An 18,525-nucleotide genomic window follows, 5' to 3' on the forward strand; every position below is an offset into this window, starting at 1 on the left:
TGAGATGATATCTCATTGTAGTTTTCATTTGCATTTCTCTAATGATTAATGATGTTGAGCATTCTTTCATGTGTTTGTTGGCAATCTGTATATCTTCTTTGGAGAAATGTCTATTTAGGCCTTCTGCCCATTTTTGGATTGGGTTGTTTGCTTTTTTGTTATTGAGCTGCATGAGCTGCTTGCGAATTTTGGAGATTAACCCTTTGTCAGTTGCTTCATTTGCAGCTATTTTCTGGCATTCTGGAGGTTGTCTTTTGGTCTTGTTTATGGTTTCTTTTGCTGTGCAAAAGCTTTGAAGTTTCATTAGGTCCCATTTGTTTCTTTTTGTTTTTATTTCCATTTCTCTAGGAGGTGGGTCAGAAAGGAGCTTGCTGTGATTTATGGCATAGAGTGTTTTGCCTATGTTTTCCTCTAAGAGTTTCATAGTTTCTGGCCCTACATTTAGGTCTTTAATCCATTTTGGAATTATTTTTCTGTATGGTGTTAGGGAATGCTCTAATCTCATACTTTTACATGTACGTGTCCAGTTTTCCCAGCACCACTTATTGAAGAGGCTGTCCTTTCTCCGCTGTATATTCTTGCCTCCTTTATCAAAGATAAGGTGAAGATATGTGCATGGGTTTATCTCTGGGCTTTCTATCCTGTTCCATTGATCTATATTTCTGTTTTTGTGCCAGTACCATACTGTCTTGATTACTGTAGCTTTGCAATATAGTCTGAAGTCAGGGAGCCTAATTCCTCGAGCTTCATTTTTTGTTCTCAAGATTTCTTTGGCTATTCAGGGGTCTTTTGTGTTTCCATACGAATTGTGAATTATTTTGTTCTAGTTCTGTGAAAAATGCCAGTGGTACTTTGATAGGGATTGCATTCAATCTGTAGATTGCTTAGGGTAGTAGAGTCATTTTCACAATGTTGATTCTTCCAATCCAAGAACATGGTATATCTCTCCATCTATGTGTATCATCTTTAACTCCTTTCGTCGCTGTCCTATAATTTTCTGCATACCTGTCTTTTGTCTCCTTAAGTAGGTTTATTCCTAGATACTTTATTCTTTTTGTTGCAATGGTAAATGGGAGTGTTTTCTTGATTTCACTTTCAGATTTTTCATCATTAGTGTATAGGAATGCCAGAGATTTCTGTGCATTAATTTTGTATCCTGCTACTTTACCAAATTTATTGATTAGCTCTAGTAGTTTTCTGGTAGCATTGTTAGGATTCTCTATGTATAGTATCAAGTCATCTGCAAACAGTGACAGCTTTACTTCTTTTCCGATATCAATTTGTTAACATGGTGTATCACGTTGATTGATTTGCGTATATTGAAGAATCCTTGCATTACTGAAATTAAACCCCACTTGATCATGGTGTATAATCCTTTTAATGTGCTGTTGGATTCTCTTTGCTAGTATTTTCTTGAGGATTTTTGCATCTATGTTCATCAGTGATATTGGCCTCTAGTTTTATTTCTTTTTGACATCTTTATTTGGTTTTGGTATCAGGGTGAAGGTGGCCTCGCAGAATGAGTTTGGGAGTGTTCCTCCCTCTGCTATATTTTGGAAGAGTTTGAGAAGGATAGGTGTTAGCTCTTCTCTAAATGTTTGATAGAATTCACCTGTGAAGCCATCTGGTCCTGGGCTTTTGTTTGTTGGAAGATTTTTAATCACAGTTTCAATTTCAGTGCTTGTGATTGGTCTGTTCATATTTTCTATTTCTTCCTGATTCAGTCTTGGCAGGTTGCGCATTTCTAAGAATTTGTCCATTTTTTCCAGGTTGTCCATTTTATTGGCATAGAGCTGATTGTAGTAATCTCTCATGATCTTTTGTATTTCTGCAGTGTCAGTTGTTACTTCTCCTTTTTCGTTTCTAACTCTATTGATTTGAGTCTTCTCCCTTTTTTTCTTGATGAGTCTGGCTAATGGTTTATCAATTTTGTTTATCTTCTCAAAGAACCAGCTTTTAGTTTTATTGATCTTTGCTATTGTTTCCTTCATTTCTTTTTCATTTATTTCTGATCTGATCTTTATGATTTCATTCCTTCTGATAACTTTTGGGGTTTTTTGTTCTTCTTTCTCTAACTGCTTTAGGTGCAAGGTTAGGTTGTTTATTCGAGATGTTTCCTGTTTCTTAAAGTAGGATTGTATTGCTATAAACTTCCCCCTTAGAACTGCTTTTGCTGCATCCCATAGGTTTTGCATCATCGTGTCTCCATTGTCAGTTTTTTCTAGGTATTTTTTAATTTCCTCTTTGATTTCTTCAGTGATCTCTTGGTTATTAAGTAGTGTATTTCTGAGCCTCCATTTGTTTGTATTTTTTACAGATCATTTCCTGTAATTAATATCTAGTCTCATAGCATTGTGGTCGGAAAAGATACTTGATACAATTTCAATTTTCTGAAATTTACCAAGGCTTGATTTGTGATGCAAGAGATGATCTATCCTGGAGAATGTTCCATGAGCACTTGAGAAAAGTGTGTATTCTGTTGTTTTTGGATGGAATGTCCTATAAATATCATTTAAGTCCATCCTGTTTAATGTATCGTTTAATGCTTGTGTTTCCTTATTTATCTTCATTTTGGATGATCTGTCCATAGGTGAAAGTGGGGTGTTAAAGTCCCCTACTATGAATGTGTTACTGTCGATTTCCCCTTTTATGGCTGTTAGCATTTGCCTTATGTATTGAAGTGCTCCTATGTTGCGTGCATAATTATTTACAATTGTCATATCTTTTTCTTTGATCAATCCCTTGATCATTATGTAGTGTCCTTCTTTGTCTCTTGTAATAGTCTTTATTTTAAAGTCTATTTCATCTGATATGAGAATTGCTACTCCAGTTTTCTTTTGATTTCCATTTGCATGGAATATCTTTTTCCATCCCCTCACTTTCAGTCTGTATGTTTCTCTAGGTCTGAAGTGGGTCTCTTGTAGATGTCATATATATGGGTCTTGTTTTTGTATCCATTCTGTATCCATTCTTGTTTTTGTAGCCAGTCTGTGTCTTTCGGTGGGAGCCCTTAATCAATTTACATAAAAGGAAATTATCTATATGTATGTTCCTATTCCCATTTTCTTAATTGTTTTGTGCTTGTTTTCCTTCTCTTGTGTTTTTTGCCTAGAGAAGGTCCTTCAGCCTTTGCTGTAAAGCTGGTTTGGTGGTGCTGAACTCTCTCAGCTTTTGCTTGTCTGTAAAGGTTTTAATTTCTCCATCAAATCTGAATGAGATCCTTGCTGGGTAAAGTAATCTTGGTTGTAGGTTCTTCTCCTTCATCACTTTAAATGTGTCCTGCCACTCCCTTCTGGCTTGCAGAGTTACTGCTGAAAGATCCGCTGTTAACCTTAAGGGGACTCCCTTATGTGTTATTTGTTGTTTTTCCCTTGTTGCTTTTAATATGTTTTCTTTGTATTTAATTTTTGATAGTTTGATTAATATCTGTCTTGGCGTGTTTCTCCTTGGATTTATCCTGTATGGGACTCTCTGTGCTTCCTGGACTTGATGAACTGTTTCCTTTCCCATATTATTGAAGCTTTCAACTATAATCTCTTCAAATATTTTCTCAGTCCCTTTTTTTTCTCTTCTTCTTCTGAGACCCCTATAATTCGAATGTTGGTGCGTTTCATGTTGTCCCAGAGGTCTCTGAGACTTTCCTCTGTTCTTTTCATTCTTTTTTCTTCATTCTGCTCTGCAGTAGTTATTTCCACTATTTTATCTTCCAGGTCACTTATCCATTCTTCTGCCTCAGTTATTCTGCTATTGATCCCATCTAGAGTATTTTTAAATTCATTTATTGTGTTGTTCATCGTTGCTTGTTTCCTCTTTAGTTCTTCTAGGTCCTTGTTAAAAGTTTCTTGCATTTTCTCTATTCTATTTCCAAGATTTTGGATCATCTTTACTATCATTATTCTGAATTCTTTTTCAGGTAGACTGCCTATTTCCTCTTCATTTGTTAGGTCCGGTGGGTTTTTACCTTGCTCTTTCATCTGCTGTGTGTTTTTCTGTCTTCTCATCTTGCTTATCTTACTGTGTTTGGGGTCTCCTTTTTGCAGGCTGCAGATTCGTAGTTCCCGTTGTTTTTGTTGTCTGTCCCTAGTGGCTAAGGATGTTTCAGTGGGTTGTGTAGGCTTCCTGGTGGAGGGGACTAGTGCCTGTCTTCTGGTGGATGAGGCTGGGTCTTGTCTTTCTGGTGGGCAGATCCACATCTGGTGGTGTGTTTTGGGGTGTCTGCGGCCTTATTATGATTTTAGGCAGCCTTTCTGCTAATGGATAGGGTTATGTTTCTGTCTTGCTAGTTGTTTCACATAGGGTGTCCAGCACTGCAGCTTGCTGGTCATTGAGTGAAGCTGGGTCTTGGCACTGAGATGGAGATCTCTGGGAGATTTTCGCCATTTGATATTACATGGAGCTGGGAGGTCTCTTGTGGACCAGTGTCCTGAAGTTGGCTCTCCCAGCTCAGAGGCACAGCGCTGACTCCTGCCTGGAGCACCAAGAGCCTTTCATCCACACAGCTCAGAATAAAAGGGAGAAAAAGAAGAAAGAAAACAAAAGAAAACAAAAGAAAGAAAGGAGGAAAGAAAGAGGATAAAATAATATAAAGATTAAAAAAAAAGTTATTAAAACAAAAAATAATTATTAAGAAAAAAACATTTTTTAAGTTAAAAAAAAAACGGACTGACAGAACCCTAGGACAAATGATGAAAGGAAATCTATACAGACAAAATCTCACACAGAAGCATACACATACACACTCACAAAAAGAGGAAAAGGGGAAAAAATAATATATCTTGTTCTCAAAGACCACCTCGTCAATTTGGGATGATTAGTTGTCTATTCATATTTTCCACAGATGCAGGGTACATCAAGTTGATTGTGGAGATTTAATCCGCTGCTCCTGAGGCTGCTGAGAGAGATTTCCCTTTCTTTACTTGTATGCACAGCTCCGGAATTTAAGCATTGGATTTGGCCCCGCCTCTGCGTGTAGGTCGCCTGAGGGCTTCTGTTCTTCGCTCAGACAGGATGGGGTTAAAGGAGCAGCTGATTCAGGGGCTCTGGCTCACTCCGGCCGGGGGGAGGGAGGGGAACGGGGCGAGGCTGTGGCAGCAGCGGCCGGCATGACTTTACCCCAGCCTGAGGCGCGCTGTGCATTCTCCCGGGGAAGTTGTCCCTGGATCACGGGACCCTTGCAGTGGCGGTCTGCACAGGCTCCCAGGAGGAGAGTTGTGGATAGTGACCTGTGCTTGCTCACAGGCTTCTTGGTGGTGGCAGCAGCAGCCTTAGTGTCTCATGCTCATCTCTGGGGTCTGCGCTGATAGCCGCGGCTCGTGCCCATCTCTGGAGTTCCTTTAAGCAGCGCTTTTAAACCCCTCTCCTTGCTCACCAGGAAACAAAGAGGGAAGAAAATGTCTCTTTCCTCTTCAGCAGGTCCAGACTTTTTCCCAGACTCCCTCCCGGCTAGCCGTGGTGCACTAACTCCTTCAGGCTGTGTTCACACCGCCAGTCTTCTCCCTGCGCTCCGACTAAAGCCCGAGTCTTAGCTCCCAGCCCACACCTGCCCCGGCGGGTGAGCAGACAAGCCTCTTGGGCTGGTGAATGCTGGCCGGCCCCGATCCTCTGTGTGGGAATCTCTCTGCTTTGCCTTCCACACCCCTGTTGCTGTGCTCTCCTCCATGGCTCTGAAGCTTTCCCTCTCCGCCACCCCCAGTCTCCGCCTATGAAGGGGCTTCCTAGTGTGTGGAAACCTTTCCTCCTTCACAGCTCCCTCCCACTGGTGCAGGTTCTGTCCCTATTCTTTTGTCTGTTTTTTCTTTTCTCTTTTACCCTACCCAGGTGTGTGGGGAGTTTCTTGCCTTTTGGGAGGTCTGAGGTCTTCTGCCAGCATTCAGTGGGTGTTCTATAGGAGCAATACCATATGTAGATGTATTTCTGATGTATCTGTGGGGAGGAAGGTGATCTCCGCGTCTTACTCTTCTGTCACATTCCTGCTACCTTCTCAAACCAATTCTTGATCAAATCCAGAATTTAACCCTTACTTACTATAGGAGCTATTTCTGGGTCCTATCTCCCCCATAGCCTTGTCTTCTCAAGCTGGACACTATATATCAGATTGAGTTTTTAAATAGCTTTTCAAAGACCCCCTAATGTCTAAAGCAATGACTCTGAATGCCAGAGCCACAGCTTGGGTATCCACCATCAGTGCTCCAGCAATTCCTACAGCCCATTCCAGAAATGGCCTGGTGTGGCCTCTCCAGATAAACTAAGGTTCTGACATAAAGCCTGTAAATGTTGGAAGAATTTGCCAACACATTATCCTTATAAATAGTAAATAACTTCACACAAAATACCTATTTCCATGTTAAAGGTAGAAGAAGGAGTTTGAAAACAGATACAAAATTTTCAAAAATATAATTTTATACTTTTTCAGGTAATCATGAGTATAAAGATAGTTGTGATTATAAAAGGGAAATTCACATAAGTCTCATGCATTTACATAGTTATATAAGAACTTACTTTAAAAGTATATACTCTATACATTTTACATTGATTTAATGGGAGTAATCAAATTCCAGAAAATGAAAAAGTACATCACTAATTCCTTTAGAAAGAAAATGTAAATAAGCTCACATATTTTAACATCAGGAGACTCAGTCAAATAATACAATTCTTAAGCTCAATTAAAACTATGGTCTTCAGATTTTCTAGTTGCCTTCTTACTACTGATACAACACTGAATGGTATTTTATCTCTATAATAAATAATAAAGATAAGTAATAAAGAACAATTATTACCTGTGAATAATCTTTGATAATATAAACTTTAGGTACAAGAACTATTTAAAACTTTATTATGATATCAGAATTAGATTTCATTTTTTAAACAAAAACTATGTCATTAAAAGTAGGTATCAAACACTTGGGAGTAATTATGTACTTCTTTTCCTAACTAATCATTCTTCAACAGATATAGACCTACTGTGAAATACTTCACATAGATGGATTACAATATAGTTGGATTACATCACCACTTGTTCTGGGTGAATTTAATATGTGGATGTTTATAATACAGGAAACTAATTTGAGAATGTTAGCCAAGCATTATGTAATGAACTTTATAAAACTAACCCTTTGACAGATTGAGTAGTAATGCCCAATGTACAAAACTATTTCTAAATCACTCTTGATGGTTTAGCAGGGGATCCTTTGTATAAAGACTAAATTTTGAAAAACAGTGAAGACTTGCAGTTCCCAAGTTAGAATATCAACTAGAAGTGGGTAAGCTCCTTGAATGTTTGAATCTCAATAACTTAAGGGTAGCAAATGCTCAGTAAATACTTCTTGATTATATAAAGCACTCTTTAAAATAAAAAAGGAATAATAATTAGGTATACGAAGTTTGAAAATTATGAAATAATCATACAACATTGGAATTTACATCTAAGGCTACCTGACTCCAAAGTCTGACTCATCTTTCCACTATTACATTTTTTCTTTTCTTCACTTAACTTACATAACTGAATTACAAAAGCATTTTAAAAGATATGTTTGCAATAAAAAGAGATCATAATCTCAAAATGCTGGTTGAGGTACAAGAAAAATAAGTAAAAATAAGTAAACTGTGAATGCTAATTCATCTAGAAACACTGCAAGAAGCAGAAACGTGAAATAAATGTGGGAGGGATGGAGACAGGGAGAAAGGGAGACACAAAGTAAATACTGAAGGGAATACTGGGAGAAGGGAGGGGAGGGACAGAGAAGGAAGGAGAGGAAGGAAGTAGGGAGGAGCAAGAGGAAGAAGGAAAGGGAGGCAGAAGTGGCGGGGGGGGAACTGCATCTAAATCAGTCTCTCTTCTAGTCTACTGGGAATAACAACAAAAACAGTATTTTCATTGTGTAAGGTATATCCAAATATAGGAGCTGTTTACTTCATTTACCTCCACCAAATGACAAAATAATATACAAGTAAAAGAAAAAGAGAAAATACATTAATAAATGAGAAAGCTAAATTTAATAATTAAAAAATATTTTAAAAAGAGTTGCTAATAATGCTTCTATTTAACCAGAAAACAACAAAAATTTTATAATTAAAAAATATATAAATATGAAGACTAGTCACATTTAAAAACTATAACCACAAATCTTTGATTAAAACATAATGTTTCCCTTTCCATTTACTTCCAAAGCTTATTATGAAAATTTTAGTACAATATAGATATAAAATTAAGCTATGAAAGCAAAACTGAGCTATAAGACGACCTGTGATTTTAATGGCATTTAAATACAGGTAAAAAGAGGATCAATAAAAGCTTTTAAACAAATACAACTTTATTTTTCTTATTTAGCACTCAGTAATTAAATGAGTAAATCTGAAGCCTATGAGAAAAATTAAAAAATTCCTTGCATTCTATTACAAGTACTGCATAATTTTATTAATAGCATTAACTACTCAAAAATAGTTTCCATTATTTTCAAAAAACAAAAGAAATACTTATTACACAGTTTGGTAATTAGTCTATTTTGGCTTACTTTAATATTTTTTAAATGTGAATTGGTCTAAGTGTAATCATTCCACCACTTATAAAGATAACTTTCAAATGATAAGAATAAAAATCACTGAAATAAACATTTTTCATAATTGCATCATACCTTTAGCTACAGCTTCTTTATATTTCTCTTTGGCAGAATTCATTTCTTTTATTAATTGTCTATAGCTTGTTTTTAATTTCTCTAATTCTGTCTTTGTGACCTGTCAAAAAAAGAAATGAAAAAAATTTTTTTAATGCTTAAATTTATTTCAGTCGAGAACCTAAATTCCAAAGCATTAACAGATGCATATTTTACTGCTTATGGGGCAGAGGTGCTCTTTAATATACAATTATAACCAATAAACTAAAATTAGCTTAGAAATCTGTGATAAATTCAACAGGATATGAAAAAAAAACATTTCTTAAAAAGAAGAACAGATCATGAAATAGTGCTGTCATCATCTAAAATATAAAGGCCAGGGGCTTCCCTGGTGGCGCAGTGGTTGAGAGTCTGCCTGCCAATGCAGGGGACACAGGTTCGTGCCCCAGTCCTGGAAGATCCCACATGCCGTGGAGTGGCTAGGCCCGTGAGCCATGGCCGCTGAGCCTGCACGTCCAGAGCCTGTGCTCCACAGTGGGAGAGGCCACAACAGTGAGAGGACCGTGTACCGCAAAAATAAATAAATAAATAAATAAAATGTAAAGGCCAATAATTAATTGCTGTGTACAAAAATATTTTCTCTAATAAAAAATAATTTAAAATATTTATTTTAATTATACAGAATAACTCTGAGCTGTCATAATTCACCAGTTCTAACATGATTTTTTTTTTTTTTCACACTGTAACATCTCTGAAAAGATACATCTAACAATCATTGCTGGCCAGGCAGCAATCATGACAGTGGTCACTGCATGCACACATGAACTTTGTTATTATTTCTACCCAAAAGCTAGACAAATCCAAGTCTTTGATTCTGTCGTCAAAAAACCATAACAAGCATTTGAGAAAAAATTGAGTCTTAGATTGTATCTAAAAAACTTCTAATAAGCCTTCTGGAAGAGTATGAAATCAGCAGCATTAGAAACTTGTTAAAGGGGCATAAGAAACTTGGAAGAAAATCCCAGAGCCCACTTTAAACAAATTCTGCATCACAAATGTTCTTGACAGCATGGAGGATTGCACTGTGTAAATAAACAAAAATATCTACAACTATGATATAGACATAAATGAGTTCAAATCATTCCCTTTTAAAAAGAACCTCACTGGTTAACATTTTGTTTTTAATGGACTTTACCTTTTAGAGAACTTTTAGTATCACAGCCAAATTAGCACAAAGTATGGAGATTCCCCACTTGTCTTTTACCTGATTCATGCACAGCCTCCCTGATTATCAACATACTCCACTAGAGTATGTTTGTAAATTTTTACAATTGATAAACCTACAATGACACATCATTATCACATAAGTCCATAGTTTACATTAAGTTCCACTCTTGGTGTACATTTTATGGTTTTGAACAAACATATAATGACATGTATCCACCATTATAGTACCACACACAGTTGTTTCACTGTCATAAAACCCTCTGTGCTCCACCTATTCACTAACTCCTGGGAATCAATGATCTTTTTACTGTCTTCATAGTTTTGACTTTTCCAGAATATCATATAGTTAGAATCATACATATTTTTCATATTGGCTTCTTTCACTTAGTAATATGCATTTAAGGTTCCTCCATATCTTTCTGTGGCTTGGTAGCTCATTTTCTTTGAGCTCTGAATAATATTCCATTGTCTGGATGCACTACAGTTTATCCACTCACTTACTAAAGGACTTCTTGCTTGCTTCCAAGTTTTGACAATTATGAATAAAGCTGTTATAAACAGCTATGTGTGGGCTTTAGTGTAGACATATGTTTTCAACTCCTCTGCACAAATACTAAGGAGCTCAATTGCTGGGTCCTCTGGTAAGAGTATTTTTAATTTTGTAAGAAACAGCCAAACTGTCTTCCAAAGTGGCTGGATTATTTTGCATTCCCACCAGCAATGAATGAGAGTTCCTGTTGCTCCACAACCTCACCAGTACTTGGTGGTTGTCAACGTTCTAGATTTGGGGCATTCTAATAGATGTGTAGTGGTATGTCATTGTTCCTTTAATTTGCACTTCCTTGATGACATATGACGTTGAGCAACTTTTTATGTGCTTATTTGCCATCTGTAGATCTTCTTTGGTGAGGTGTTTGTTTTTTAATCAGGTTGCTGGTTTTCTTAGTAGACTTTTAAGAGTTCTTTGTGTATTTTTTTAAATTAATTTTATTTATTTTTGGCTGTGATGGGTCCTCGTTGCTGGGTGCAGGCTTTCTCTAATTGCAGCGAGCAGGGCTACCCTTTGTTGCAGTTCACGGGCTTCTCATTGTGGTAGCTTCTCTTGTTCTGGAGCATGGGCTCTAGACATTCAGGTGTCAGTAGTTGCAGCACATGGGCTAAGCAGCTGCGGCACACGGGCTTCAGTAGTTGCAGCGCATGGGCTCAGTACCTGCAGCACATGGGCTCATTAGTTGTGGCTCACAGGCTCTAGAGCGCAGGCTCAGTAGTTGTGGCTCACAGGCTTAGTTGTTCCACAGCATGTGGGATCTTCCTGGACCAGGGATCGAACCCATGTCCCCTGCATTGGCAGGCAGATTCTTAACCACTATGCCACCAGGGAAGAGTTCTTTGTGTATTTTAGATAACAGTCTTTTGTCAAATGTGCCTTTGCAAATGTTTTCTTCCAGTCTATGGCTTATCTTCTCATTCCTTTGATACTGTATTTGCAGAGCAGAAGTTTTATTTTTTATTTTTTTGAGGAGAACCTGAATACAATACATATAATATATACCATATATATAAAAAATATATATATATATAGCTTGGAGCAGGCAAGAAATATGGACACTTCCATCTACGTGACTGCCCATCACAGTTACTGCTCTGGTCTCAGGGGCTCTAACTACTTTCCATTTTGCATACTTTTCAACTGTTGTATCACATTGATGTCTGTTGTTGAAATCTTTCTGAGAATTTTGCCAATCTGGTTCATTTTATCTTGCCTATCAGGCTGCTTTGAGTTCATTATATCTTTTAAACTTATGAAGTCATTATAGTTCCATAATTGCTTATAGACCACCCAGAGTGTGCCTGAGACCCTTTTGGGTTTCACTTCCAATGCTTGTACTTTCCCTTAAATTCTGTACTAAAGATGCCATACCATTTGAGATTGGAGGCACACTTTCATACCATGACTCACGTCCAGTGTTAAGTAGAATTTCTCTGAATGAAAACTCATGTGTTCCTTTGCCATTTGCAACACGTATCACACACATTTCTGTGGAGTTATAATGTTTTAAAAAAGAAAGAAAGGAGGGAATTCCCTGACGGTCAAGTGGTTAGAAATCTGAGTTCTCACTGATGAGGGCCCAAGTTCAATCCCTGGTCAGGGAACTCAGATTCCACAAGCCATGCAGTACAGGTAGGGAGGAGGGAAGAAAGAAAGGAAAACAGAGAAGTTTTAAAATTTTGAGGAGTTCCAACTTATCAATCATTTCTTCATGGATCACGCCTTTGGTGTTGTATCTAAAAAGTCATCTTCATACCCGAGGTCATCTAGGTTTTCTCCTATTTATCTTCTAGGTGTTTTATACTATTACATTGTACATTTAGGTCTGTGATCCATTTTGAGTTAATTTGTGTGAATGGTGTAAAGTATATGTCTAGATTCATTTTTTTGCACATGGCAGTCCCTTGTTCCAGAACCATGTGTTAAAAATATTAACTTTTCTCCCCTGTATTGACTTTGCCCCTTTGTCAAAGATCAGTTAACTACAATTATGTGGATCTACTTCTGACTCTCTCCCTCTATTCTGTTCCACTGATCTATTTGTTTTCCTATTGTCTTTCACAAATATCAAACTATCTTGATTACTGTATTTTTTTAATTTAAAATACTCCTTTATCTTTTGTATATTAAGATATTTACACACACACACACACACACATATATATACATATATATACACACACACACACACCTATATAGATATATATCAAGTCACAAGGCAAATTACTCATTATCCAGAGAAAACTATCAGAATAATTTTTTAACATCTATTTAAAGTATAATTGCTTTACAAGGGTGTGTTAGTTTCTGCTTTACAACAAAGTGAATCAGTTATACATATACGTATATCCCCATAACTCTTCCCTCCTGCGACTCCCTCCCTCCCACCCTCCCTATCCCATCCCTCTAGGTGGTCACAAAGCACCGAGCTGATCTCCCTGTGCTATGCGGCTACTTCCCACTAGCTATCTATTTTACATTTGGTACTGTATATATGTCCATGCCACTCTTTAACTTTGTCCCAGCTTACCCTTCTCCCTCCCCATAACCTCAAATCCATTCTCTAGTAGGTCTGTGACTTTATTCCCGTCTTGTCCCTAGGATCTTCATGATCTTTTTTTTTTACATTCCATATATATGTGTTAGCATATGGTATTTGTTTTTCTCTTTCTGACTTACTTCACTCTGTATGACAGACTCTAGGTCCACTCTGTATGACAGACTCTAGGTCCATCCACCTCACTACAAATAACTCAATTTCTTTTCTTTTTATGGCTGAGAAATATTCCATTCTATATATGTGCCACATCTTCTTTATCCATTCATCTGTTGATGGACACTTAGGTTGCTTCCATGTCCTGGCTACTGTAAGTAGAGCTGCAATGAACATTGTGGTACATTACTCCATGAATTATGGTTTTCTCAGGGTATATGCCCAGTAGTGGGATTGCTGGGTTGTACAGTTCTATTTTCAGTTTTTTAAAGAACCATCATACTGTTTTCCATAGTGGCTGTATCAATTTACATTCCCATCAACAGTGCAAGAGGGTTCCATTTCTCCACACCCTCTCCAGCATTTATTGTTTCTAGATTTTTTGATGATGGCCATTCTGACCAGTGTATGATATCTCATTGTACTTTTGATTTGCATTTCTCTAATGATTAATGATGTTGAGCATTCTTTCATGTGTTTGTTAGCAATCTGCATATCTTCTTTGGAGAATGTCTATTTAGGTCTTCTGCCCATTTTTGGATTGGGTTGTTTCTTTTTTTGATATTCAGCTGCATGAGTTACTTGTTAATTTTGGAGATTAATGCTTTGTCAGTTGCTTCATTTGCAAATATTTTCTGCCATTCTGCGGGTTGTCTTTTCATCTTGTTTATGTGTTTTAAGTGTCATTAAGAATCATTGGTTCCCATTAGTATATTTATGCTTTTATCTCCATTTCTCTAGGAGGTGGGTCAAAAAGGATCTTGCTGTGATTTATGGCATAGAGTATTCTACCTATGTTGTCCTCTAAGAGTTTGATAGCGTCTGGCCTTACATTTAAGTCTTTAATCCATTTTGAGTTTATTTTTGTGTATGGCGTTAAGGAGTGCTCTAATATAATTCTTTTACAAGTAGCTGTACAGTTTTCCCAGCACCACTTATTGAAGAGGCTGTCATTTCTCCACTGTATATTCTTACCTCCTGTATCAAAGATAAGGTGACCATATGTGCGACGGTTTATCTCTGAGCTTTCTATCATGTTCCATTGATCTGTGTTTCTGTTTTTGTGCCAGTGCCATATTGTCTTGATTACTTTAGGTTGGTAGTATAGTCTGAAGTCAGGGAGCCTGATTCCTCCAGCCCCGTTTTTCTTTCTCAAGATTGCTTTGGCTACACGGGGTCTTTTGTGTTTCCATACAAATTGTGAAATTTTTTGTTCTACTTCTGTGAAAAATGTCAGTGGTAGTTTGATAGGGATTGAATTGAATCTGTAGATTGCTTTGGGTACTATAGTCATTTTCATAATGTTGATTCTTCCAATCCAAGAACATGGTATATCTCTCCATCTATGTGTATCATAACTCCTTTCATCAGTGTCTTATAATTTTCTGCATACAGGTCTTTTGTCCCCTTAGGTAGGTTTATTCCTGGATATTCTATTTTTTTGTTGCAGTGGTAAATGGGAGTGTTTTCTTAATTTCACTTTCAGATTTTTCATCATTAGTGTATAGAACGCCAGAGATTTCTGTGCATTAATTTTGTATCCTGATACTTTACCAAATTCATTGATTAGCTCTAGTAGTTTTCTGGTAGCATCTTTAGGATTCTCTATGTATAGTATCATGTCATCTGCGAACAGTGACAGCTTTACTTCTTCCTTTCCAATTTGGATTCCTTTTATTTCTTTTTCTTCTCTGATTGTTGTGGCTAAAACTTCAAAAACTATGTTGAATAATAGTGGTGGGAGTGGGCACCACTGTCTCATTCCTGATCTTAGTGGAAATGATTTCAGATTTTCAACATTGAGAACGATGTGGGCTGTGGCTGTGTCATATATGGCCTTTATTATGTTGAGGAAAGTTCCCTCTATGCCTACTTTCTGCAGGGTTTTTATCATAAATGGGTGTTGAATTTTGTTGAAAGCTTTCCCTGCATCTATTGAGATGATCATACGGTTTTACTCCTTCAACTTGTTAATATGGTGTATCACATTGACTGATTTGCATATATTGAAGAATCCTTGCATTTCTGGGATAAATATGACTTGCTCATGGTGTATGACCCTTTTAATGTGTTGCTGGATTCTGCTTGCTAGTATTAAGTTGAGGATTTTTGCATCTATGTTCATCAGTGATATTGGCCTCTAGTTTTCTTTCTTTGTGACATCTTTGTCTGGTTTTGGTATCAGGGTGATGGTGGCCTCATAGAATTCGTTTGGAGTGTTCCTACGTTTTGGAAGTGTTTGAGAAAGATAGGTGTTAGCTCCTCTCTAAATGTTTGATAGAATTTGCCTGTGAAGCCATCTGGTCCTGGGCTCTTCTTTGTTGGAAGATTTTTAATCACAGTTTCAATTTCAGTGCTTGTGATTGGTCTGTTCATATTTTCTATTTCTTCCTGATTCAGTCTTGGCACGTTGCGCATTTCTAAGAATTTGTTCATTTCTTCCAGGTTGTACATTTTATTGGCATAGAGTTGCTTGTAGTAATCTCTCATGATCCTTTTATTTCTGCCGGGTCAGTTGTTACTTCTCTTTTTTCATTACTAATTCTATTGAATTGAGGCGTCTCCTTTTTCCTGATGAGTCTGGCTAACGGTTTATCAATTTTGTTTATCTTCCCAAAGAACCAGCTTTTACTTTTATTGATATTTGCTATCATTTCCTTCATTTCTTTTTCATTTTTTTCTGATCTGACCTTTATGATTTCGTTCCTTCTGCTAACTTTGGGGTTTTTTTGTTCTTCTTTCTCTAAATACTTTAGGTGTAAGGTTAGGTTGTTTATTTGAGATGTTTCTTGTTTCTTAAGGTAGGATTGTATTACTATAAACTTAGCTCTTAGAACTGCTTTTGCTGCATCGCATAGGTTCTGGGTCATCGTGTTTTCACTGTCATTTGTTTCTAGGCATTTTTTTATTTTCTCTTTGATTTCTTCGGTGATCACTTGGTTATTAAGTACTGTATTGTTTAGCCTCCTTGTGTTTGTATTTTTTACTGATGTTTTCCTGTAATTGATATCTACTCTAATAGTGTTGCGGTCAGAAAAGATACTTGAAACGATTTAAATTTACCAACGTTTGATTTGTGACCCAAGATAAGATCTATCCTGGAGAATGCTCCATGAGCACTTGTGAAGAATGTGTATTCTGTTGTTTTTGGATGGAAAGTCCTATACATATCAATTAAGTCTATCTTGTTAACGTATCATTTAGCTTGTGTTTCCTTATTTATTTTCATTTTGGATGATCTGTCCATTGGTGAAAGTGGGGTGTTAACGTCCCCCACTATGATTGTGTTACTGTCAATTTCCCCTTTTATGGCTGTTAGTATTTGCCTTATGTATTGAGGTGCTCTTATGTTGGGTGCATAAATATTTACACTTGTTATATCTTCTTGGATTGATCCCTTCATCATTATGTAGTGTCATTCTTTGTCTCTTGTAATAGTTTTTTTATTTAAGTCTATTTTGTCTCATATGAGAACTGCTACTCCAGCTTTCTTCTGATTTCCATTTGCATGGAATATATTTTCCCATCCCCTTACTTGCAGTCTGTATGTGTCCCTAGGCCTGAAGTGGGACTCTTGTACACAGCATATATAAGGGTCTTGTTTTCATATACATTCAGCCAGTCTGTCTTTTACTTGGAGGATTTAATCCATTTATATTTAAGGTAGTTATTAATATGTATGTTCCTATTACCATTTTCTTAATTGTTTTGTGTTTGTTATTGTCGGAGTTTTCCTTCTCTTGTGTTTCCTGCCTAGAGAAGCTCCTTTAGCATTTGTTGTAAAGCTGGTTTGGTGGTGCTGAATTCTCTTAGCTTTTGCTTGTCTGTAAAAGTTTTAATTTCTCCATCGAATCTGAATGAGAACCTTGCTGGCTAGAGTAATCTTGGTTGTAGGTTTTTCCCCTTCATCACTTTAAATATGTCCTGCCACTCCCTTCTGGCTTGTGGAGTTTCTGCTGAAAGATCAGCTGTTAACCTTATGGGGATTCCCTTGTTTGTTGTTTTTCCCTTGCTGCTTTTAATATTTTTTCTTTGTATTTAATTTTTGATAGTTTGATTAATATGTGTCTTGTCATGTTTCTCCTTGGATTTATCCTGTATGGGACTCTCTGTGCTTCCTGGAGTTGATTGACTATTTGCTTTCCCATATTAGGGAAGTTTTCAACTATAATCTCTTCAAATATTTTTTCAGTCCCTTTCTTTTTCTCTCCTTCCTCTGGGACCCCTATAGTTCCAATGTTGGTGTGTTTAATGTTGTCCCAGAGGTCTCTGAGACTGTCCTCAATTCTTTTCTTTTTTTTTTTTGCATTACACGGGCCTCTCACTGTTGTGGCCTCTCCCGTTGAGGAGCACAGGCTCCGGATGCCCAGGCTCAGCGGCCATGGCTGACAGGCCCATCCATTCCCATTCTTTTTTCTTTATTCTGCTCTGTAGTAGTTATTTCCACTATTTTATCTTCCAGGTCACTTATCCGTTCTTCTGCCTCAGTTATTCAGCTATTGATCCCTTCTCAAGAATTTTTTGTTTCATTTATTCTGTTATTCATCACTGTTTGTTTGCTCTTTAATTTTTCTAGGTCCTTGTTAAACATTTCTTGTATTTTCTCCATTCTATTTCCAAGATTTTGGAGCATCCTTACTATCATTGTTCTGAATTCTTTTTCAGGTACACTGCCTATTTCCTCTTCAATAGGCAGGTTTTTACCTTGCTCCTTTATCTGCTGTGTGTTTCTCTGTCTTGTCATTTTGCTTAACTTACTGTTTGGGGTCTCCTTTTCACAGGTGTAGGTTCGTAGTTCCTGTTGTTTTTGGTGTCTGCCCCCAGTGGTTAAGGTTGGTTCCGTAGGTTGTGTACACTTTTTGGTGGAGGGGACTAGTGCCTGTGTTCTGGTGGATGAGGCTGGACCTTGCCTTTCTGGTGGGCAGGTCCATGTCTGGTGGTGTGTTTTGGGGTGTCTGTGGACTTATTATGATTTTAGGCAGCCTCTCTGCTAATGGGTGGCATTGTGTTCCTGTCTTGCTAGCTGTTTGGCATAGGGTGTCCAGCACTGTAGTTTGCTGGTCGTTGAGTGGAGCTGGGTCTTGGCGTTGACATGGAGATCTCTGGGAGATTTTTGCCATTTGATATTATGTGGAGCTGGGAGGTCTCTTGTGGACCAACGTCATGAACTTGGCTCCCCCACCTCAGAGGCACAGACCTGACGCCTGGCTGGAGCACCAAGAATCTGTCATAATCCACACGGCTCAGAATAAAAGGGAGAAAAAAAAGAAAGAAAAAAAGAAGATAAAATAAAGTTATTAAAATAAAAATTAATTATTAAAACAAAAAGAAGAGAGCAACCAAACCAAAAAACAAATCCACCAATGATAACAAGCGCTAAAACCTATACTTAAAAAAAAAAGCACAGACTGAACCCTAGGTCAAAT

The 18,525-nt window shown here is 37.3% G+C and overlaps 1 protein-coding gene across 2 annotated transcripts in view; it reads right to left on the bottom strand.

The window, feature by feature from the left end:
- FER (FER tyrosine kinase) overlaps positions 1-18,525 on the bottom strand; it is a 457,217-nt gene that overhangs the window by 351,827 nt on the left and 86,865 nt on the right. For both annotated transcript variants that reach the window (XM_024743363.1, XM_024743364.1), the window contains one exon: positions 8,631-8,730. In XM_024743363.1, coding sequence (XP_024599131.1) covers positions 8,631-8,730 — 100 coding nt within the window. The remainder of the gene's footprint in view (positions 1-8,630; positions 8,731-18,525) is intronic.

Source organism: Neophocaena asiaeorientalis, unplaced genomic scaffold (assembly GCF_003031525.2).
Source record: "Neophocaena asiaeorientalis asiaeorientalis breed wild unplaced genomic scaffold, Neophocaena_asiaeorientalis_V1.1 scaffold26, whole genome shotgun sequence".
NCBI classification, from domain to species: domain Eukaryota; kingdom Metazoa; phylum Chordata; class Mammalia; order Artiodactyla; family Phocoenidae; genus Neophocaena; species Neophocaena asiaeorientalis.